At 40.8% G+C, this 23,242-nt stretch overlaps 1 protein-coding gene across 16 annotated transcripts in view; it reads left to right on the plus strand.

Annotated features, from left to right (window-relative positions):
- The window catches only part of scrib (scribble planar cell polarity protein), a 64,857-nt gene that overhangs the window by 32,342 nt on the left and 9,273 nt on the right, over positions 1 to 23,242 (plus strand). For 5 of the 16 annotated variants that reach the window (XM_077509518.1, XM_077509522.1, XM_077509521.1 and 2 more), the window contains 22 exons: positions 543 to 782; positions 2,687 to 2,797; positions 2,917 to 3,093; positions 3,173 to 3,289; positions 4,213 to 4,425; positions 4,499 to 4,618; positions 6,011 to 6,067; positions 6,635 to 6,691; positions 7,840 to 7,920; positions 9,727 to 10,086; positions 12,590 to 12,661; positions 12,766 to 12,819; positions 13,068 to 13,121; positions 13,208 to 13,330; positions 15,011 to 15,121; positions 15,405 to 15,455; positions 15,764 to 15,931; positions 16,199 to 16,358; positions 17,467 to 17,665; positions 17,743 to 17,832; positions 17,910 to 18,092; positions 23,010 to 23,167. In XM_077509518.1, the coding sequence (XP_077365644.1) occupies positions 543 to 782; positions 2,687 to 2,797; positions 2,917 to 3,093; positions 3,173 to 3,289; positions 4,213 to 4,425; positions 4,499 to 4,618; positions 6,011 to 6,067; positions 6,635 to 6,691; positions 7,840 to 7,920; positions 9,727 to 10,086; positions 12,590 to 12,661; positions 12,766 to 12,819; positions 13,068 to 13,121; positions 13,208 to 13,330; positions 15,011 to 15,121; positions 15,405 to 15,455; positions 15,764 to 15,931; positions 16,199 to 16,358; positions 17,467 to 17,665; positions 17,743 to 17,832; positions 17,910 to 18,092; positions 23,010 to 23,167 (2,956 nt within the window). The remainder of the gene's footprint in view (positions 1 to 542; positions 783 to 2,686; positions 2,798 to 2,916; positions 3,094 to 3,172; positions 3,290 to 4,212; positions 4,426 to 4,498; positions 4,619 to 6,010; positions 6,068 to 6,634; positions 6,692 to 7,839; positions 7,921 to 9,726; positions 10,087 to 12,589; positions 12,662 to 12,765; positions 12,820 to 13,067; positions 13,122 to 13,207; positions 13,331 to 15,010; positions 15,122 to 15,404; positions 15,456 to 15,763; positions 15,932 to 16,198; positions 16,359 to 17,466; positions 17,666 to 17,742; positions 17,833 to 17,909; positions 18,093 to 23,009; positions 23,168 to 23,242) is intronic. The other 11 variants (XM_077509526.1, XM_077509524.1, XM_077509520.1 and 8 more) reach the window with 11 other exon arrangements.

The raw sequence follows: 23,242 nt of genomic DNA on the forward strand, positions 1-23,242 counted from the left end.
TCCCTCCCTACCTTGTGTGCCGGGTGGTGGTGGGCGTGGTGTAGGTGCTTCAGCCGACGGTAAGCGGCGATACTGTCGGGCCAGCGCTGACCTCTGCTTGTCTGCTGAATGAAAGCTTATCAGCCTCCATTTTAACGCATTAAATAAATATATTTTAAAAACTGCGCTGCTTGCCTTTGTTGACTTTAAAGCAAGTCTTTTTGGTGTCATCGCACTCCCACTTGTGTTTAAATGAATAAAGGCAAGCGGCGAGGAAGTGAATTTGTATTTGTGCATATTTTAACAGAATTATTTAAAGTCAGGCTTCTGCTTGCTCGCTGTCTACTTTTCTTCTGAGTCGTATTTCTGAGAGCTGGCTTTGCACCAAAATCACACAAAATGTCAATAAATTATCGGTTAATTGACATGCATAGTTCCTCAAATAAATTTACTGTTTCATTATCTACATATTTAATTGTGTTGCTACTCTGTTTTTTATAAAGTACAATATTATAGACACAAAACAAACACAAAACTGCGGCTGTTTGTGACTGTAAATCCAGATCAATGGTGTAGACATGACAGAGGCCAGACATGACCAGGCAGTAGCGCTCCTTACCGGCACCTCCCCCACTATCGCCCTCCTGGTGGAGCGAGACCCCAACGCCCCGCGCTCTCCGGGCCTGTCCCGGCAGCGGGCCCACTCGCCGCCGCCCCCGGAGCCCTCCGATTCCCCGGACCAGGACGAAGACGGCCTGCAGGGGAACCACCTGGGCCGGATGGAGGATGAGTACCCCATTGAGGTAAGGGGGCGGGGCCACTTGCAGATTCTATCGGTCCGGGGTTAGTTGAAAGTAGCTTGTTGATAGGTTTTTCTATTTGGCTTCTACATGATAACTTGCTGCTCCAGTTTGAAAGAGGATGGTGCATGGTATGAAAATTAATTATGTCATGGATTGTACGGTAAACAGAGTGATTCCCAACCACATTGTCCACTTTCGCCTAGTTGGTCCGAAAATTATTTATGGGCTACAAATAGTGTATATTTGTTGAATTATGTAACGTGACAGGCAAATGCTTTTCGGCTAGATCTGCAGAATGTACATATAATTAAAGGCAGGGTCTTCCGTTTTCACTCAGGAAAATGCACTATATAAATACAGGATGTATATCCATGAACACCTAATCAACACCTCTGGCCTTCTGTTAATGTGTGGTGGTGATTTCTTTTCCTCTACCCCCACCCCCCAGCCTGTATTTTGCCAATTTGTGCTTGTTTTGTCAATAGCGGGACGTTTCTGTGGACAGACAGTTGTTTACCCCTCCAGCCAATCGCAGAGTAGGGGGCGGTGGGGGGCGTGGCACTCACTGTAGGCAGACGGGACCGGGCGAATTTGTCGGCTGCAAGACGCCACTCCCTCCGTAACTTTACAGCACGCACGGTTTTGTCTTTTTTCACTCACTCACTCAATCACTCACTCACTCAAGCCTGGGAGACCATGTGACTTACATGAAGTAAATACATCCTGTATTTATATTGTGCATTTTCCTGAGTGAAAACGGAAGACCCTGCCTTTAACGTACTTTTTCTAACATTTTTGTATGGTGTTTTTTTTCTCATGGAAATACTATGTCAATTTAATATTTTTTATAAAGTAAATTGATAGTATTGGTCTGTCCCCATGTCATCTGTCATTATTAACATATTGATAGTGCTGAAAATAGCCTGAGAATAACAACAACTATCCCGGACACTTATCGAGAAGTGTTGTAAAACTTGGTCTTTTCCTCACTCTACAGGAAGAGTGCAGCATTATGTCCCCTCAAGATCAATGACAGCGTGATAAATTTGCATTTTTGGGGGTCGACTGAACCTGAATTTGGGGTGGTGCGTTGATGTTTGTGAGAAGCAATATATATAATACCAACGTGAGCAGCACAGTGTTTTGTTTTTGTTTTTTTTCGTAATTCAAATTGACAAAATGTGCTTTGCCTTTATGAAGGTTGGGAAACACTAAACATTGAAGTAAAGCTTACAACCTAATAACTAGAAATGTCTAAAGCAGGGCACATACATACCAAATTTCAACATCGAAGCTAATTTTTAAAATGTAAAGCGACCCCAGAGTGTCTGGAGCCACGACACACGTAACAATGTCTGACGTAGTAGCAAGGCTGACCTCTGGGGGTCAGTATGGTGCACAAGGGAAGAAGAAGAGAGCAGTAGAAGCAGCAATCAAAGAAGCTAGGCTAACTGTTAGCTTATCTTGTAACTACAGTACATTGCAGTCAATACGTTTCAAGTTCGTGGCGCAGCCTGACTGTGTTCACCACATATAAGGATTCGCCATCGTGAATAATTAATAATAATAATAATAATAATGATTCATTAATATTAATTAATTATGATGTGATAATGATCAATTTTGGTCTTATATTTGGCATTTGTGTACCCTGCTTTAAATATTGAACAGGGTTAACATTTACGAATGTCGCCCCAGTTTTCCAAACAGATCACGTGACTATCTTTTCGACACATCCGATTGGGTATTTTCTCAAAGGAAAATGCTCAAATCTGTCCCGATTGTACCCCGCTTTAAATAAAACAATAGAAACAACAAAATATAGAATCCTTTAAGCCCAAGTAGACCTGTACCCTTTTAATATTCACAACTTTCATCATGATCAAAATGTTTTGCCATAACAGGAAGTGATGCTGGTCAAGTCAGGCGGGCCCCTCGGCTTGAGCATCGTCGGGGGCAGCGACCACGCTAGCCACCCCTTCGGCATCAACGAACCTGGCGTGTTCATCTCAAAGGTAAGAATTTTTTCTTTTCTTTTTTTTCTTTTTTTTTTTCTCTTTTTTTTTTTTTTTTTTTTTTTTTAAATCCGACATTCCAAAAACACGGAACATTTAAGACTCCAAATTGTCTGTAGGTGATCCCTCACGGTTTGGCGTGTCAAAGCGGGTTGCGCGTGGGCGACCGCATCCTGGAGGTGAACGCCATCGACCTGCGCCACGCGACGCACCAAGAGGCCGTGCGGGCTCTGCTGGCCAACAAGCAGGAGATCCGGATGCTGGTGCGCAGAGATCCGTCGCCGCCAGGGATGCAGGTCGGTCTCGTCGTTAACGCGGACAAAGCGGAGTGTTGTTGGAGATGCTGATGTTTAGGCTTTTATCTGACGTTTCCAGGAAATTGTGATCAATAAGCAGCCGGGGGAGAAACTAGGGATCAGTATACGGGGAGGAGCTAAAGGCCACGCAGGAAATCCTTTTGACTCGACAGATGAGGGCATCTTCATATCCAAGGTAGCTGTTGAGCCATATTTAAATGTTCAATATCATTTTAACTACAGTCTAGCATTAGCCGCTCACCCTTCATAAACCCCCCTAGCTCCACCCCTCAGTCGTCATGCTTACGACTCTTCTGGGCTGTAACAATTTGGAATTAAAATTTTAATCGGAACTTGGTTTTGAATTTTAAATAAAATTTTAATGCAAATGTAACACCTAACAAATTTTTATATTTAGTTTACATTTTTTAATTTTGAATATTGATTTTTATTTTGATGTTTTTGCTTAATTTGAATTTATAAGTTGAATTTTGAATTTGATTATTTTAACTTGTCTTCTGTACTTATTTTAGTGAGTTTTAAATCGGATTTTTAAATTTCAATATTAAGTTTTGACATTTGGATGTCAAATTTGCATCTTACACTTTTATTTTGAAAATTTAATTTGACTTTATGATTACAAATTCTAATCTCAAATTTGATTTGAAATTGGAATTTGGAAAAGTGAATTTTGAATTTTTTTTTAGATTTTTGACTTCAAAATTTGCCAACTTTATTTTAAATTTTTAATTGGATTTTTTTTTTTACTTTCAAATTACAATTTGAATTTTTGAATTGAATTTTAAATTTGGATGTCAAATTTTAATCTTAAAATTGAATTAAAAAATTTTTTTAAATCGGAATGTTAAGAATTTTGATTTAAACATTTTCAATTAGAATTTTTAATTTGAAATCTGAATTTGGATTTGGAGATTTTTTTTTTTAAGTGAACATATTATACGCACTGCGATTGGCTGGCAACCAGTTCAGGATGTACCCCGCCTACTGCCTGAAGCCAGCTGGGATAGGCTCCAGCACCCCCACGACCCTTGTGAGGAACAAGCGGTTAAGAAAATGTATGGATGGATATTATACGAAATAAGTCTCCTTTGAAAACAGGTGAGCTCAAGTGGCGCGGCCGCCCGGGACAGCCGCCTCCAGGTGGGCATGCGCATCCTGGAGGTGAACAATCACAGCCTGCTGGGCATGACGCACACGGAGGCCGTGCGAGTGCTGCGGGCCGTGGGCGACTCCCTGGTCATGCTGGTGTGCGACGGCTTCGACCCTCGTAAAGTGCCCGCGGCGGACTCCAATCCCAACGAGGAGCCTTACGTTCGTACAAACGCTTTTACGTTTTGTTCAGACTGATAACAACGCACAAGCTCAACCAAATATGTTTCTCCAGGCATCTCCCGGCATCATCGCCAACCCTTTTGCGTCAGGCATCGTTCGTAAGAACAGTATGGAGAGCATCTCTTCTATCGACAGAGACCTGAGCCCAGAGGAGATTGACATCATGCAAAAGGTACGATCACCATGAAGACATTAACTAATTGACTCCCAGCCATTTTCACTGAAGCAACCCACTTCGCTCCCAACTGTATTACTGGATTATGACTGATTTTGCAAGGCCCACAGAATATTGTGTTTTATTGCTATAAAAACATGGAACCTACCAAAAGAATGATTAGTCTCTTCTTTCGTCAGGAAAAAAAATATGTATTTTTATTTAAATTATAGCATTAGAATGTAACTATGCTTCATCATTAATTACAAATCTGCTTAGAATTGTGGGTAAACAGCTTGTTTTCATCATGCCACCTGCTGGCCGTTTTTGTAATTACTACCATCAAAACCTGCATCAAAGCCTTCTGTATGCTCTAGCATAAAAAAATATTTAAAGGGATACTTCACTTATTTAGTCCATTATAGCAATAAAATGTTAACATTTTGTCTGTAATTAATTTGATACTCTCATTATTTTTCACATACAATTAGTTCCTTTAAAAACACATTTTGCAACTTGCTGTCAACTGAAAATCACATCACAAGGGCTCAGGTAACCAATCACAGCTCACCTGTTTTCTAGGTTTGGTCATGTGACATTCACAGGCTGAGCTGTGATTGGTTACCTGAGCCCTTGTGATGTCATTTTCAGTCAAGAGCAATTTGCAAAATGTGTTTTTAAAGGTACTAATTGTACATGAAAAATAATGAAAATATCAAATTTATTATAGGCAAAATATTAATGTTTGACTGCCAAAAATGGCTAAATAAGTAAAGTATCACTTAAAAAAAAAAAAAACAACAACGTATGAATATGTCTTTGGGACACTTTTTACATTTAAAATAGAACGTATTTATACGTTTTTGGGAGCAAATGAGTTAATTGTTTTTTGTTTTTTTGTCAGGAGGTTTATTTTTGAGTGGCTTGACAACATGGCTATGAACAGATGGGAGTGAATTTACAAAAGCAATCAGTGTGACCAATTTATTGATTAGATTATATTGAATTATGATGCCAAATCCTAGAACTTAAAATGACAAGAAAAAGTGGACATCCTTCCGCGAAATGTTTTAAAATAATCACAAGTTGTTTCGGGAAATCAGGAAGTCATTAGCATGCATTGCAAGGGGCAACTTTTACAATATTTTTTTTGCCAGTCATCAACATACCGGGAATGGCTTTGGCACGGCCAAGTGGAGGCCGTGAATCGAATGTTTTTGTTCAGCGTTTTTTTGTGTGCGGGCCACGGCAGCAATTCAGCCTTAACGCCAGTTTTACTGCCCCGCGCTCATGCATCAGAGCACTCGAAAGCGCCAGTGCGCGGCCGTTTATTTAGTCCCGGCACGGAGTGAAGGCGTGTAGAATTGAATGGCGTTCGCACGCACTTAAAAAGTCGCTCTCTTTCTCCAGGAGTCTGAGATGGTGAGGGAGACGTCGCAGTGGGAGAAGGAAGAGATGGAGAAAGTGGTGAGTTGATCGAGGCAATGAGGAGCTCGCTATTTTAGTCTTCTTCGTAAGTCATTGCCTACTTTTGAAATACATAAATGAATGGAGAATTTAATCTGTAATTTTGTTCTTTACTATGTAAGAATTTAGGTAACTGTGGTTCCTAAAATGATGGCGAATTTGTGCAAATTCACCAATTTAACAAAATAAGTTCAACATGTTTCTCAAATTAATTGAATCATTTTACGTGAAGAGAATTCCATTCTTTTCCATTCATTTTGCACAAGAAACACAATCAAGATCTACTGTCGAGCTGTTTGTCAGCAATATTCCACCTCGCATGCTTTTCTGCTCTCAAAGTGGATGGATGATTCTATACTTTTCTGTTTTTTTTTTGTTTGTTTGTTTGTTTTTTTCCCTCTCCCGCTCTGTCCTTTTTGGTTGTGCGTGAAATCGTCCCATTGTTCCATCTGTGCCGTCGCTTATTTCTTTCTTTCGCTCTCATTTCACCTCCCATCAACTGTTGCGTGTGCGTGTGTACTTCCTCCTTCCGCACTGTCCTCCCCCCCACTCCTTTCTGGGTTGAAGGAGCGTATGCGCTTGGAGCGAGAGGAGGCAACTCGCCTGCTTGAAGAGGAGACAGAGGTGAGACACTCCTGGGCGGTGCTTGGAGTTTGGCTCCGAAAAGAGCCCCGGATTTTACCAGGAAATTACTATATTGTGTAAACGCTGAAAACCAGTTCAGGGTGTACCCTGCCTACTGCCCGAAGCCGGCTGGGATAGGCTCTAGCACCTCTTGTGAGGAGCAAGCAGTTAAGAAAATGGATGGATGTAAACACTAAACATTTCGCAAACCATTCCAATGTCAAAAGAAACTATTTTTACAGTCCCCAAATTCCCTTTCCTCATCAAATTTCTCATTTCCCACAAGAAGCAGAACCAGTTCCCAAATTAATGCAGAATGTTTAACTTAGTTGACTCAAATTGACTAGATTCCAAAAATCTTACTATTTACAATATGAAATTTCCAAAAATGGTCAGCATTCAAAAAAAAATCCTACTTTTTTGATAAAGTCCACAATTTCACTGACGTTCCCCCGAAAAATTGAGAATTCTTCCAAAGTCACCAATTTCAGAAATTTTATGTTCAGAGAATTACCACTTTTAATTAATTTCACGCAGCCAACAAATCATTCAAATTAATGGAGAAATTCCACAAATTCACTGTTTCACAAACAATTCAAATCATTCTAACTTCAAAATGGTGAAGATTCCAAAATGTCATACTTTTTGAAAAAGTACATGTTTTCAGTCAACAGCCTTAAAAAAATAATAATAATAGGGATGTCCCAATCTCATTTTTTTGCGTCCGAGTCCGAGTCACCTGATTTTGAGGATCTGCCGATACCGAGTCTCGGATCAGATTCCTCGGCAAAGTATTGAGAGGAAAAAAAAAGTGCTTCCAATTTTTTGTTTTTGTTTTTTATTTGAACAAAACCGTTACAATAATTTTGGGGAGTGCCATCAAAAGTGCACAAAGTAACAAATACAAATAAATAAAACGTTTTGATTGGCAATATGTTTACCTCTGGATGATTTTGTTTCTTTGTAGCCCCTAAAATAATAATAAAAATAATAAATAACAAAATTGCCAAAAATGAAAACCCTGATCATTTTCTCCCGATATCAATCAGCTGAAAATGATTGGGACCTGGTTTCTGATCACGTGATCGGGATCGGAACATCCCTAAAAAATAATCATCATCATTTTTGTACTTTATCGTACTCTGTAGAACATTGGCACTGGACCATTAAAACTGGACTACAAAACCTTGGCAGCGTTGCCCACCACCAGCCTACAGAAGATCAATCGGGTAAGTTGCAGACCCGTTTTCAAATGACCTTAACCTCCTCAAGGAGGCATTCGCGTTTACGTCCGATCCTCTAGAACCCGCCATTTGCTCTGTACACAACCCCCGCCCCCACCCCTTCAGCTGACCTTGGACCTAGCATGCTTTGTCCCAAGGACACATCCCCCCTTTTTGGAGGACTTAAAGAGATGACTAAAACAAAGCACATGGGTTGCTGTTTTAAAGGCCGGCACATGATGAGGGTTCGCTGTACATGCGTGTGACACAGAGAGGTGGCAAGATTGGGGGGAAGGGGGGACAGCTGCCCCCTCTTGTGATATTTTAAACCTGCATCTGGCACTGAAGTGGACACAGGCCACTTTGGGTGGGCGGGGTGGAGGGCCAGACAGTTGGGGAAAGGGTGTTGTCCTGCAAGGGTTTTCGTTTTGACTTCCAAGAGGACTTGATTGGACTTAGACGTGCAGGACGCTCCAGCCCAACATTTTACAGTAGGTATGAAGATGTCCGCCCGGCCGGATTTTGTCATTTCATTTAAATCCATTCACATTTTTTCATTTTCAAGAAATCATGGTAGTTCATTTCAGATTTTTTTATTTATTTATTTTTTTACATGTCATGTGTAGGGCTGGGTATTAAGAACCTCACGATTCACAAAGTTGTGGTTCCAATTCGTTATTGATTTAAAAGCTTAATGTTGATTTTATTTTTTTTAAAAGCAAAAGATTGTTTCTTTATATTTAGTTTTTATTTTGTTTTGATTAGTTTTTCAAATTTAGTTCGGTTGAATTAGTTTTTAGAGCAGGTTTGTTAGTTATTAGTTTTAGTTTTTTATACTGAATATGGAATATTTATTTATATTTTTTTATAAAAAAAAAAAGGTGCAATAAGAACTGTGTAAGGAAGTTAAGTGAACTACAATTCCGAAAAACTGTTCAACCTTCCTTCTTCAGTATACAGCCGTACAGTAATATCAAAATAAGTACTTAAGTATTTAAAATCAACTGTGAAAGTTCATAAATGAAATTATTGAGAAAAAAAAATGGACACTTTCACTTTACTCATAGTTTTAGTCTTAAAAGTTTTCTATCGGTTATGGGTTTTTTTTGTTTTGTTTTTTGTTTTTTTGTTTTTTTGCTTACGAAATTAAGTGATTTTGTTAACTTTGATTTAATAAAATAACCTTGGTAACAATGAGAATGAGAACAATAAAACAAACACAATGAGCACAATCACACCTGACCAGGCCCCGCCTCTTAAAGTCACATGCATGTAAACAAACACTACAATATGTCAGCTACAGTAGTTTCTATGCATTTTATTTGCTTTCCCCCAAAAAATATGCTTGCAATATACTTTTAACTGTGTTTTGGAAAGGTAAAACTAATTAAAATATTTGTTAATATGATCTTTCTATAGCACAGATTTCCACCTATAGCAGGTGGGTCTGAAACGTATCCCCAGTGGTTAAACGGGGTTTAACCGTCGCGCTAAATTTACATTGTGAGTCAATCGCATCTTGGAAGGTGCCAAACTGTCTCGCTGCTCTGATAAATTAGTTATTTAAGGCACTTGAGTACGGGGGTCAATGGGTTTTGTTGCACGCGTAAGAGGGTCTGGACGTCTTGAATTAGTGAGTAAATCACCGCCAACAGTCAAGAGTTGAACGCGTGTGTGATTATAGAAGACTTTTAATTTCTCCTCCAAAGCTCTTTTTCTCCATTTGTTTTGTTTGAAGTCTTGCTATTTCCTGTTTTTCCATTCCTTCCACTGTACGTGTCCTCCATCTGGCTTTCCTTTCTCCCCGTTCAGTTCTCTCCTCCTCTAAGTCCAACCACCCCCATGGCGGCCCCCCTGCAAGCCCAGTACGGCGCCCCGTTAGAGCCTCTGGGCTTCAGCTTAAGCCACCCCACAAACCCCCACGCGGACCAGGCCTCGTCCACCAGTTTATTCCCCTCCAAAGACGACAGCGTCGGCTCGACGGCGACTCTGAATCTGTCGGAGGATTGTGAGGAGTCTCTGGTGGACTCGCAGCCCATCTGTTTCAAGGAGAACCCCTTTTTAGTGGCCAACCGCAAAGGCAAGGGTCTGCCGCCGGGCCAGCAAATCCTTTCGGGACCACCGGTGGGCTACGGGAAGCAGGGCCAACTTCAACCTTGGTTGTTCAGCAAGGCAAGACGGCTTTTGTGCCCCAGTGTGCTGTGGAAGCCGGCATGTTGTGTGACAATGCAGTGAACCTCCGTTTATTGGCGGGGATACGTTCCAGAACCCCCCCCCCCCACAAACAAATTCTGCTGTGCATTCAAACAGAGCATGCAATAATACTCAGGCTTATTATATTCCCTGTCTATGGTACGATAACTGTGAATGGAAGTTTATTGGGGACCTTCTCTGCCTCTTCTTCTTGCCTTTTAACTCTTTTACTGCCACGTTATCAAAAAAAAAAAAAAACACCCACAGTGCCAGACTATTTCGAGCATTTTAACTAATCTTTCAAGGCAAACAGAATAACAGAATATTGTGTGCTTTTACTACATATACAACGTGGGTAGGGTACCAAATGAAAGATCGCATACCGTTCTTTCAAGTCTGTTTCTACCTTATTCCGTTCTTTAGTAATCACCATTTGAGTGACATTGTGCGAAAATTGAAAATATAAGGAGATTTTTGTGAAGATACATTTTCTCCACAGCAGTGACTTTGACGCTAACATTTTTTGTTTAGTGACACTCTGTGATTTAGGCTTTGATCATTCATGTAATCCTTGAAAACGTTCTGTTTCATCAGATTCCGTCACGTTTCATTGTAATTCCGTACACCGGCAGCCCATTGAAAAGAGATACAATGCTGCCATCTGCTGGCCATAGTGGGTGTTTTTGATTCCACAACCTATTGACCAGGCAGCGCTGCACTCAACGTTGCATTTCCCATTGATATAAATAAAAATAAAAAAAACTTAGATGACGTCATTTAACGTCTATGGCATATAAACGTTTTTGGCGGTAAAAGAGTTAATTATACTATCTCTTCCAGTAAACTAAAAAAATAATAATAATCATGTAAAAGCCTGTGATATAGCGGGGGCGGGTTGCGAACAATGAACCGCGAAGAAGCGGCGGCTTCGCTGTATCCACTTTTGAACAGGACCTCCACGGAAGCTCACTTTTGTTTGCCCACTGAAAGGCGCACAAATTCGCCTCGTGTGGGCGGCAGCATGCTTTTTTGCATTTGCAACGGACTCGTGTTCACTCCTCGGTCAAGATGGGCTGGAATGCGTGTGGCGACAGCTGCGGTGGTCGGCCCAAGTTGCCGTGAAGGATTGTTTGAGGCACACAAAACGAAGTGCATGTCCTTTGCCCGCTTGAATTTTGGGTGGATGAGACTAACCGATGAATCGCTTTGCGTCTACTTGTGTTATCGTATCCTCTCATAGACCGTAAAAGAAATGGATAGATCTCATTGGTGTGCAAATTCCCACTTAATTCACAGTTAAAAAGGGCAACTCTTAGAATGTGAAGATTGGAATTGTTATAGAATTAGTTTTAGCTTAATTTTATTTAGCTAGCATTGGATTTAGACGGCAGGTTAAAGTACAAAATCACGATTTAAGTTTTTATTCCTCTCTCAAATCGCCTTGTCCAAGTGTCATTATTCGAATAATCCACGCGGGCTAATGTTACTGCACTATGATTAGAAATAAGTTGGCATAATGGTGACAAAACTGGAGTAAAGAGTCTGTAAAAGAGTGTCCAAAGTTTGGGCTCATGTCATTTAAAGACAAATCTGATGAAGTGCAACATGTACCCCATGGTCATGTCTACCATCACGGACATAGAAAGTAACGTATAGATGTTAGCCAATTTAATATAGCGTACTAGTTAGTAGGGATGTAACGATAAGCGCAATATCGTGATATTAAAACTGCCACAATATCATCGTCGTAATGTTCACGATATTTAAATGGAACACGTCTGTTAAAAAAGTCAGGTTGATTTACATTTGTGCAGTTCTAGCACCCACTGGTGGCTAGTTTTTTAGTGCAATGTAATTGTCATTAGGGATGTTTTGGCCCTTCTATGTTTATATTCTACACTAAATTGCCAGATGAAGGGGAACGTAATGTGCCTGTGAAACAAGTCAATATGTGGACGAACTCTGTGTGCGTACATTAACAACATAACAATAATAATAATAATAACATAACATTGCTATTATATACAAAGCACAATATTGTGCTTTTTTAAAGTTGGAGCCCTTTTTTTTTTTTTTTTTTTTTTTTACAATATTGTGACCTTTTTTTAAATACCGCCAACCTCACCACAATATCGTGATAATTATCGTATTGTGACGTTAGGATATCGTTACAGCCCTACTAGTTAGTGAATGAAGTAATATTAGCTAGCCATTAGTGACACTATATTGTAATGCCAACCCTACCAGACCAGGCTCAGCCTTTTAAAGTTATACATACTCAAAAGTCACAGATACTACAGTCCAAAATGAGTAGTCAAAAATAATACCTACACTTCATATGTACAATAATAATAATAATAATGCAAAATCCGTTTTTATACGCTAACTTGAATCAATACCCGACTAAAAATAATCAATAGCGACAGGCCAAAATACAGCAAATCATTTATTTCACGTGCTAAAGTGTCTTTTTGTCTTCCAGGCTCCCTCATCTGATTACACCAAGACCGAGAGTCCAATCAGAGACGCCTCCTACTCTCCGACCATCCAGCCGGTGAGCACCAAGCAGCTCTCAACTTCATTTACAGTCACATCATCTTTTTTTCACAGCTTTACGTTTGTCCATCAGTTTGACTTTTCCACCCACCTCCCACTTAGCCCAGCCACCACTCTTCCAACAGCTCCCTGTCTTCCGGCAGGGAGACCCGCTTCGTAAGTGGGGCCCCCACACTCCTGCCCCAAAGACTGCTTGTCTGATTTATTTTTTTATTTTTTGCTCGGAAGCCTGTTGTTGAAACATGGAGCATGGACTTGATAACTGGCTCAACAACCACATCGCTTTTCAACCTGGCTGACCTGTCCAATTAAAAAAAAAAAAAAAAAGCTCTGTTTACGTGCTTGACGTCCCCCGCCACCCCCCACCCCAAACCACTCTCACAATTCCTCATTTTCTTTCATAGGCAAGCATTCATTTCACTTCCACCCCCAACACCAAGGACCACACTTCATCCTCTGTGAGTGTCAATTGCCCGTGAAACCTATCCCAACGCTTGCCTGATGTCTTACGGTTGTCCTTTTTTTTTTTTTTTTCTGTCCGCAGACACGACCGGGCGCCATCCTGCCTGTCGGGCGCGTGAGGCCGAGCGCCTCCCCGGTCACTCCGGACGGCCTCAGCCCCAGCCCCTTCCAGCATGGCCCCTCTCCCTTCAACTCTCAGACCTCTGTAAGACCCCTCACCTCCACGTAGGGCTGCACTCTCGTGGGCCTGCGCATGGAAAGCCGTTTGAGTAGTGATTCCATCATATCCTTGATATCCAGCTTGAGGTCCATGTACTAGTGTGCGTTTCGTCGTCGCGAGTAAAACAGTAAAGCGCCTTAGTAGAATGAATGCATCTTACAAATATTTTTTTTTTCAATTGTGGGAGATGAAAAATCACAAAATTAAAAACAAATACAATATGCAACATTAACAAACATTTCAATTGAAGCGATGCATACGGCAAAATTTCCATTCAATTTGATGAATCTGGTGTTTTAAACATTTACAGATACATTTTATTTAAACTTTTATATATATTGTAGTACATTTTAACTCATTCGCTCCCAGCCATTTTCACGGTAGCAACCCCCTTAGCTCCCGGCTGTTTTACTGGATTTTGACTGATTTTGCAAGGCCCACAGAATATTGTGTTCTATTGCTATAAAAACATGGAACCGATCAAAAGAAATATTAGTCTCTTCTTTCATCAAGGAAAAAAAATAATATTTCTCTCTGTTTCCGTTTTGCAGCAATTAGCATTAGAATATAGCTAAGTTTCATCAATTTTCACAAATCTATAGCTTTTTTTTTTTCAACATGGCCCTGGTTGATTTTTTTTATACTCTGCTGTCACCTGCTGGCCGTTTGTGTAATAACTACAATTTGTGCAAACGTTCTTTGCAGTTGAGAGGCTGCATCAAAGCTGTATGTACTAGCATTAAAAAAAACATATAAATACGTCTTTGGGACACTTAAAACATTTAAAAAAAAGTATTTATACTTTTTTTTTAGCAAATGAGTTTATTTGTGTTTTTATTTTATCATGATGATGGTACTTAGAGATCAGCGGATTCTTTTTTTTTTTTTTTCCTCTTTGAAGTGGTACTTGGTGTGAAAAGCTTAAGAACCACTACAGTAGATGTTAGGTAGTATAATTTTTATAATGTCAGCTATTCAGGTAAATCAGATAAAAATATCATTTGCATAATACAGTAAACCCCCGTTATTCACCGGAGATAGTGAAAATGATTATTTTTTTTAATTAAATAATTGACGCTCCCCTAAAAAGGGCTCCTTTATTATTGCATATAGATGTCACAAGATATCCGCAAAGCACTTAAAAAATGAGAGGGTCTAAAAGCAACAACTCCATGCATCTAGCATGTACGCAATCATGAATGCATGTTACATAAACAATTCTCTTCTGTTGTTACAGATATCAGGGATATCGTATGAATGCTCAAATGACTTTCCATTCCTACACCTCTCTTTGTACGGAGGTGCAGGTCTTGTAAAGATGCAAAAAAAATATTTAGACTTTTGACACTAACCAAAGAAAAGGGGAAGACTTGATTCCGTATATGCCTTAATTCTTCTGATTTCTTATGTATGTCCAAAGTCTTCCTGTTTTGAGCTTTGCAAGCCCTACTGTCTTGTCTTTTCTCTGGCATACCCCCCCTCTGTCCTTCACACGCACAACCAGCCGCCATGTTTATCACCCGTCCACACTCACGGTCGACTTGGATAGTTTTTTTTTCATCGTCTACCCTCTTGTTTGTCTGTCATCCCCGCCTCCTCTTCCTCTTCTTCCCCCTCGGCTCCTTCACCATACCCGTCCCCCTTCACCCCCCCTCCCCCTTGCAGCCTCGCGCCCCCTCCCCTACCTCGCACTACGAGTTGCCCATGAACGCCAAGCAGGCGTACAAGGCGTTTGCCGCCGTGCCTCGCTCGCTGGCGGCGCTGGAGCCGGAGCAGGTAGGCCGAATGGCGCCCCACGTCGCCATGACAACGCATGCTGTGGCCCGCCCCGCCCCCCGCCCGAAGGTGCCTGTGACGTGCTGTGACGTGTGGAATGCAATCATCGGTTTCGTACTTGTGGGCTCAGATCATCCATCATGTCGACTTGTGTTGCACGTTCGCTAATAATCCCATTTGTGGTTATGCATATTCAATTTTTATTTTTAGTAGTGTGTATTTGCCTGCTCCATATCATTCTCCATCCCCTTTTTGTTTAGTAATTTCTTCCTCTGTCCACTAGGAATTGTATGGTGTGAGGAACAATTTCCATGCCAAGCAGGTTTCTCCAGAGGTGAGTAACTTCATGATATTAGCGTGTCAAATTTTCTCCTAATGAAGTGTGACAGTGACTTTGACAGGGAGAAGATTCCTCGCCGTTATAGCCAATCAAATCAAGGGAACACCTTGATGCTATTTCTTGTCTATTTAAAGAATACATTCTGCATTTTATAGAGAACATTTTGACTGCAAGTGATAAATCCCCCTTAAAAAAAAAAAGGCTTGCTGCTGTCTATAGATGCCACAAGATGGCGGCAAAGCACTACTTATACCTTTTACTTCATCTGACCGCGTTGGTGACGACCCCTGTGGCCTTTTCAGCCCGAGTTGAACAACGATGTGTTTGACGACGGCGCGGACGGTCAGGAGGGGGCCGGCGGGGCTGCGGCCGTCAAGGCGGCGGCCCACCCCGCCCTCTCGCCTGACCGTTGGGAGTATACCAATATGGCCGCTGTGCCTCGCATCTCCAGGCCGTCCCTGGACACGCAGGTAGACGCTGCCGACGACTCCAGCTCCCGTTGGTGTGCTTGGTCTGGCCGGTGGCGGGTTTTAATTCCGGCTTCAATCTCTACAAAACAAATTATGCCAGAGTAACTTTAAATTTGAAGGTTAAACATACATGACAAATGGTTCTGGGATCTTATTGCGTTTGCTTCCTGCTGCTTCGCCTTCTAATCTTGCCGAATCAACATTTCGGACCATGTATGTGAAAACGTTTTGAGCTCTGATCATAATTCACGCTCGCCTACCCTGCAGAGTCCATCGCCCAGCGGTAAAGACAGCCCCGAGCAGCGCTCCTTCCGGGACCGTCAGAAATACTTTGAGATCGACGTGAAGCAGCAGACGCCCGACAAGCCCAAGCCTCGTGTCTCGCTGGTCGGCGAGGACGACCTCAAGAAGATGAGGGAGGAGGAAGGTTGGTCCTTGAGTTCAAGATACTTTTTTTTTTTTTTTTTTTTTTTAGTTTGTAACTATTTCTTCTGCTTCCTGTTAATTTTGAGTGTAATTCCATTGTGAACCACTAGGTGGCAGTAACATACTTTGACACTAAATTTTAAAGAGGAAGGAAAACAGGAAGTATTTCAAACTCAGCATAGTTTTTGCTGACGATTATTCACTGTGAAATTCTCTTCCATCCTGCTTTTTACGCCTACAGGACGCAACAGCTGTAATTCATTTTCGTTTTGTAAAGTGCATCTTTGAGAATGTTGAGTTTGTTTTGGAAATTGTAATCGCAGAGGGATCAGTACACTGTCAAGACTGTGCCAATATTTTTGTCTTATCCATTGCCAGTCTGTTGTGTTTAAAAGTTTGCATTGTTTTAAAAGTTGGTAAAACTTCAATTCGAAAAACAATTCTGTTAACGAAATAAAATAAAAATGGAAATGCTCTTGAATAAACGAAAACTAACTCAAACTACATTTGATGTTTACAAAACTAACTAAAACTGTAATTATAGTGAAAATGTCATTTTAGTCTTTTGGTAATTAATTTAATACATGAGTCTTTAAGGATGATTTTAAATGTGATTTTCAGTATATATATTTCGATATTAACCGGAATAAGTTTGAAAGTATGTCACACAGAAGTGACGTCATCGAGCAGCAGCCCGCTAGGTAAGAAATGTATTATTTTTTCATTTTACCATGGTGTTTATGAAATATTGCACACAAGTAATACACTTTAAAAAAATAATAATGAAACTAACTAAAACTAAGCATTTTTATAAATAAAACTCATAAAAATAGAACCATCTAGAAAACTAATTAATACTACCAGTAACTAAATTTAAAACTCAAAACGAAATAAAAACTAAGTAAAATGAAAATTCCAAAACTATAATAACCCTGGTTTTAAAAGCCTAAAAAAAATAAAATAGGCGCCATAAATGCTCTAAGAATACCCTTAGGTATTATTTAAACATATTTTATATCACGGATTTCACTTATTGCAGCGGGGTCTAGAACATGACGTGTCGGGATAGCTGTATAACGTTGGTAACCTGTTTGTTTGCTTGGATGCAGAGCGTAAATTTGAGCAGCGAGCACGGGAGTACCTGCTGGACGAAGAGGACGAGGACGACGAGGAGGACCTGGCCAAGCACGTGGCGCAGATGAAGGTGACGGGCAAGGTGCTGCTGGATGGAGTGGAGTACGACGTGGAGCCCGTGACCACGCCGGCGAAGCTGTATGCCACGCCGCCCAGCTACAGCGGGAGTTCACGGTAGAAATGCGTTCGTTTTTAAATGATACAACTTAGTAGTATCATTTACATATGTCCTTTTGAATGATTCTGTCTAGGCCTTCGTCCGTGGACAGTAAAGGAGACACGGCGAGGAATTCGTTGGATGACAGCTTCAGACTGGAGCAGCGGCCCAATTCCATGACTGGGTAAGAAAATCACTCACTTCCAAGTGTGTGATTTTTTGCCGGCAGTCCTCATGTGCTTCCTGCTCCCCCCCCCCCAGTTTGATCCCCGTGTACGGCGTCGACTCGGCCGCTCCCATTCGCACCGCCAAAGCCGAGCGCCGGCACCAGGAGAGGCTCCGCATGCAGAGTCCCGAGTTGGCCGTAGCGCCGGACAAGGACCTCTCCCCCGCCGAGAAGCGAGCCCTGGAGGCCGAGAAGAGAGCCATGTGGAGGGCGGCACGGTAAATGCTCCTTGGGTATACCGTTCAAGAGCTATTACAGTGAACCACCTGTGTTTGTTTTTGTTGTATTTTTTCCTGTGGAATCTATCCCCAGCTAGCAGCTGAAAAACTCAACTACAATTGTTCCTTGAGATACGACTTTTAATATGTTCTGTGACCTCACTTGTAACTTCAACATTGAAATAAATATGAATGGGAATGTCACAAAAAAAAATGGAACAATACAGTATCTTTGAATACATTACATTATATTTATTATGTTACATCACATAATAGTGTTAATTTCGTCAACGAAAACTAAACAAAAATAATTTCGTCAACACGCATTTTTCACCGGACTAAAACTAGACTGGACTAGACTAAAATCCTAATTGATAAACAATAACTGGGACAATATCAGTATGGATTTTCATCGACTAATGAAGACGGGACGAAAATTTACTTCACTTAATAAAAACTGGACTAAAATCTATGGACATTTTAGTTCATGAACAAAAATGAGATGAAAATTATAGGATTTTGTAATAAAAAAAAGAAAAAAAAAGCCAACGGCTATAACTGTCCAACAATAATGGTAACCCGACCGCTAACTAATGTTTACTAGCTTGTAGCATGGAGCCATAGTAGACTCTTGTTGATAACCTGTAATTGTGTGTTAAGTTGTTTTTCATCTAAAAGATGAGATGTGGAATTTTAGATGCGAAATGTTAAATACGGAGCCCCTAAGGTGACATGGTAGGAAAAAAAAAACTTTGCGTTCCCTCGCAAAACATTTTGCGTTACGAAAAGTTGTTTTTTTCGCCTACCATGTCACCTTAGCTGCGCCGTAAACACTTCCGGGTCATCTTCCATGTGAACAAAAGCGACGAGGACGGAACGTTTCTAAACATGAAACAAAACAGTGGGAAAGCTTTCCCAAAGCGACTAGAATGAAGCATGTATTTTTCCACTGCTTTGTTTACACGTCGCTTTTGTTCACATGGAAGATGACCCGGAAGTGTTTACGGCACAGCAAAGGTGACATGGTAGGCGAACAAAAAAACAACTTTGCGTTCTCTCGCAAAGATTGCGTTCCCGAGATTGCATTCCCTCGCAATCTTTGCGTGGAACGCAATCTTTGCGAGGGAACGCAAAATGTTTTGCGAGGGAACGCAAAGTTGTTGTTGTTTTTTTTTTTTTCTACCATGTCACCTTAGGGGCTCCGTACTTAAATATATCTGCTGACCCAAAAATATACAGGGGTAAAAAAAAAAAAGATTGTCCTGACTAAAATTAGACTAAAACGTTGACAGTTTTTGTACACGAAAACTGTACGAATAAAGTTATGTTTTCTTGGACTAAAATGCTAGATTTATAGTAAACTAAAAATAGACTAAATCAAAACGAGATGAGGTGGACAATCTATGATTTAAAAACTAACAACTGTGATTGAAACTTATGGAGCCCCTAAGGTGACATTGTAGGAAAAAAAACAACTTTGCGTTCTCTCGTAAAGATTGCGATTATTGCGTTATAACGCAATCTCGCAAAAACGTTTGCCTTCCTTTTCTTTGCGAGGCAACGCAAAGTTGCTCCGTAAACACTTCCGGGTCATCTTCCATGTGACCAAAAGCGACGAGGACGAAGCATGTAAACAAAGCAGTGGGAAAATACACGCTCCATCCTCGTCTCTTCTGAAAAGCTTTCCCACTGCTTTGTTTCATGTTTACACGTTCCTTCCTCGTCGCTTTTGGTCACACGGAAGATGACCCGGAAATACATTAACTCGTTTAAAAAAAAAAAAAAGAAAGAAAAAAGCGTCCTCTGCGAACTTTGCGTTATCGCGCAATCTTTGCGAGGGAACGCAAACGTTTTTGTGTCTTTGCGAGGGAACGCAATTTATTTATTTATTTTTTAACATGTCACCTTAGTACGACGGCGTATTAGGGCCTCGTAGAAATATATATTTTTTTAGAGGGCCGGGGCAATATGACGAGAAAAAAAAGTGGCAAATTTGCCACTTTTTTTTCTAGTCACGCGGCTGTCAAGTGTGGTGCCGGCCGGCAGAAAAGAAACGCATATGTCACGCTACACAAGTCAATTTGCAAAATGTCTACGGAGCAAGCACTGCTTAAAATGTACTTTTATGTCAGATTTTCAAACAAGGAGATACTAATTGCTTTAGCAGAGATTAACAATATCATAGATGCCAGTCTATAAAGTGTCAAATTTGCCACTTTTTTTCTTGTCATATTAAAAAGTGGCAATATGACGAGTAAAAAAGTGGCAAATTTGCCACTTTTTTTTCCTTGTCATAGTGCCCCCGCCCTCTAAAAAAGTATATATATTTCTATGTGGCCCTAATACGCTGTCGTACCTTAGGGGCTCCGTAGAAACCGGACTAAAACTGAGACTAAATTTCAAAACGGTGGATAAAATTAACACTATCACATAAGTACATATCTCAAGGCACTCTTGTGCTGAAGGTTTTTCACAATTTGCAGCAGTATTCCTTTTTTTCCCCCACTTTCCTCTCTCTGTGTGTCTTCCTCTGTCCTGGTGATCTTTTCTTCATGTCACTTCCTCTTGGTCATGTTGGGTCCGCGCAGGCCTTTAGGCTTGGAGGCCGATGTTAGGCAGTATGAGCAGGACCTGGCTAAGAGGCTCTACCAGGCTCGAGTGAGGGCCTCTCGGGGCACGGCGGCCCCTGCCTCCGATGCGTCCTCCTGTGCCGCCTCACAGCTCAGGTCTGCTCCGCGGGGTCCCCGCAGCCACCGAGGGGGGACACAAAAGCACGGCATCGTGGAGTGGGGGAGGGGCTTCGGGTCTGAAAGGTTCTTTTTGTTGCCTTTCCGCTGTTGTCTTGCTCCTTGCACGTCTTTTGTTTTTTTTTATGCCTTGCTGTTCCAGTTGTATTAATGCACACTTGCCTGCAGCAAGTTTGTGTGTGGCAGAGTCGGAAGTCCTTTTCCTGGAATGCCTCCTGTTGTGTTGACGGGCCCGATTACGGCAAAGTTTGGACTGTAAACCGCATCTTTTTTGGCCTCAGCTCAGAAGAAAAGATGTGGCGGGATTTTGGCATTCTTAGCTTGTCTTTAACTCAGCTAAATGGCCTTTAATGTTGATGCATTTTGTGCTCCATTCCAGCTGTTTTAAAATCAAATCCACTAGTCTGAAACATTCAGGTCAGTATTGACTAGTGATGTATTATTTTTGTCGTCTGTATTTGGTGAACGGCAAGACGAAGCAGTATGTTTTTTACCACTTCACACTGGCAGTTTTTGTTTTTCTGAACTAATCTGGACGTTTATCGATCACAAATGTTCATTTCAAGTATTAAATGAACTCGTGTTAATTTTGTCTGCCATTTTAAAATTTAGTCTCAATTTCAGTCACATTTCGTCAATCTCATCTCATTTTTATTGAGTCAGTTTTTAGACTATAAATCGAGCATTTTAGTCCTAATATTAGTTTATTTAGTCAGGACAACCATTTTACCCCTGTATATTTTTTGTAAGCAGATTATATTGAACCTTTTTGGATCTAAAACTATTTCACATCAAATTTTCTCATCTTTTGATGAAAAACAACTTGACACACAATAACAGTGGCTACTATGGCTCCATGCTATCAACTAGCAAGTTAGCCAGCATTAGTTAACAGTCGCATTAACATTATTGTTGGACCGTTATAGCTGTTGTATTAATGTTATGTTATGACTATAACAATATATATTTTTTAACCTTTCACCGTGAATCCACCTCCTGTCTGTCCAATATGTTTGTGTTTTGTGTCACATGACAGTGTCACAGACGTGACAGATTAGCGGAGGCAAGATTTTACAAAATTATAATTTTCATCTCGTTTTTGTTCATGAACTAAAATGTCCATAGATTTTAGTCCAGTTTTTATTAAAGGTATACCTTACTTATTTAGCCATTTTTGGCAGTCAAACATTAATATTTTGCCCATAATAAATTTGTTTTTTTCATTATCTTTCATGTACAATTAGTACCTTTAAAAACACATTTTGCAACTTGCTGTCGACTGAAAATGACATCACAAGGGTTCAGGTAATCAATCAGAGCTCAGCTTGTGAATGTCACATGACCAAACAGGCGATCTGTGATTGGTCACCTGAGCCCTTGTGATGTCATTTTCAGTCGACAGCAAGTTGCAAAATGTGTTTTTCAAGGTACTAATTATACGTGAAAAATAATGAAAGTATCAAATTAATTATAGACAAAATATTAACTTTTTATTGCTATTATGGGCTAAAGAAGTGAAGTATCCCTTTAAGTGAAGGACATTTTCGTCTCGTCTTCATTAGTCGACAAAAATGCAGAGTGATTTAGTCCCAGTTATTGTTTAATAATGAGGGTTTTAGTCTAGTCTAGTCTAGTTTTAGTCCGGTGGGAAATGTGTGTTGCCAAAATGATTTTTGTTTAGTTTTTATTTACTTTGAACACACTGCAAATCCGCTAGCTTAATCCTAACATACAATGGGAACCATCAATCACAGGCTAGTGGAAATTAGCATTGCTACAGTTATTTTTAATGCCCCAAACAACTGTTAATTTAGCGGTAGTAACACATTCAAATAGGATATAAAACAGCATGAACAGGGGAATATTCTCTAGCTTCAATGTTTGGATTGATGACACTATTGCTGCCATTTTAAACCATCAGACGCCGTATCATGATTTATAATTTGGGTCACTCAGAGGTTAAGGTACCAGTGTGTATGCAGATTATGTACATAGACCAAAATTTACAGCACCATAAACATTTATCGCAGCAAACCAGGACAAGAAGCACCCATTTTAAATGATTGACACCCTCCCAAAGATGGCCGTGCGTGTGCTGCCTTGTCTCGTCACGCCTTCCCTCCTCGCCTGCTTTATCTCATGTATGTTTTTTGTTTTTTTCTCATGACAGGATGAAGTCTCTGGAGCAGGACGCGCTCAAAGCTCAGATGGTCATCGCCAAGTCTCGGGACGGGAAGAAACGAAGCACCCTGGACCAACTGGCCGAGTCGCCTTCGCCGGCGCCCACGCCCTCGCCAGCGCCCACGCCCTCGCCCACCCCGATGGAAGGTGGGAAACTGCTTTAGTGCCAAAGTCATTATTAGTTTTTTTTTAATTTTTACTTCATCTTGTCTTTCACTTATG

Source organism: Festucalex cinctus, chromosome 20 (assembly GCF_051991245.1).
Source record: "Festucalex cinctus isolate MCC-2025b chromosome 20, RoL_Fcin_1.0, whole genome shotgun sequence".
Lineage (NCBI taxonomy): Eukaryota > Metazoa > Chordata > Actinopteri > Syngnathiformes > Syngnathidae > Festucalex > Festucalex cinctus.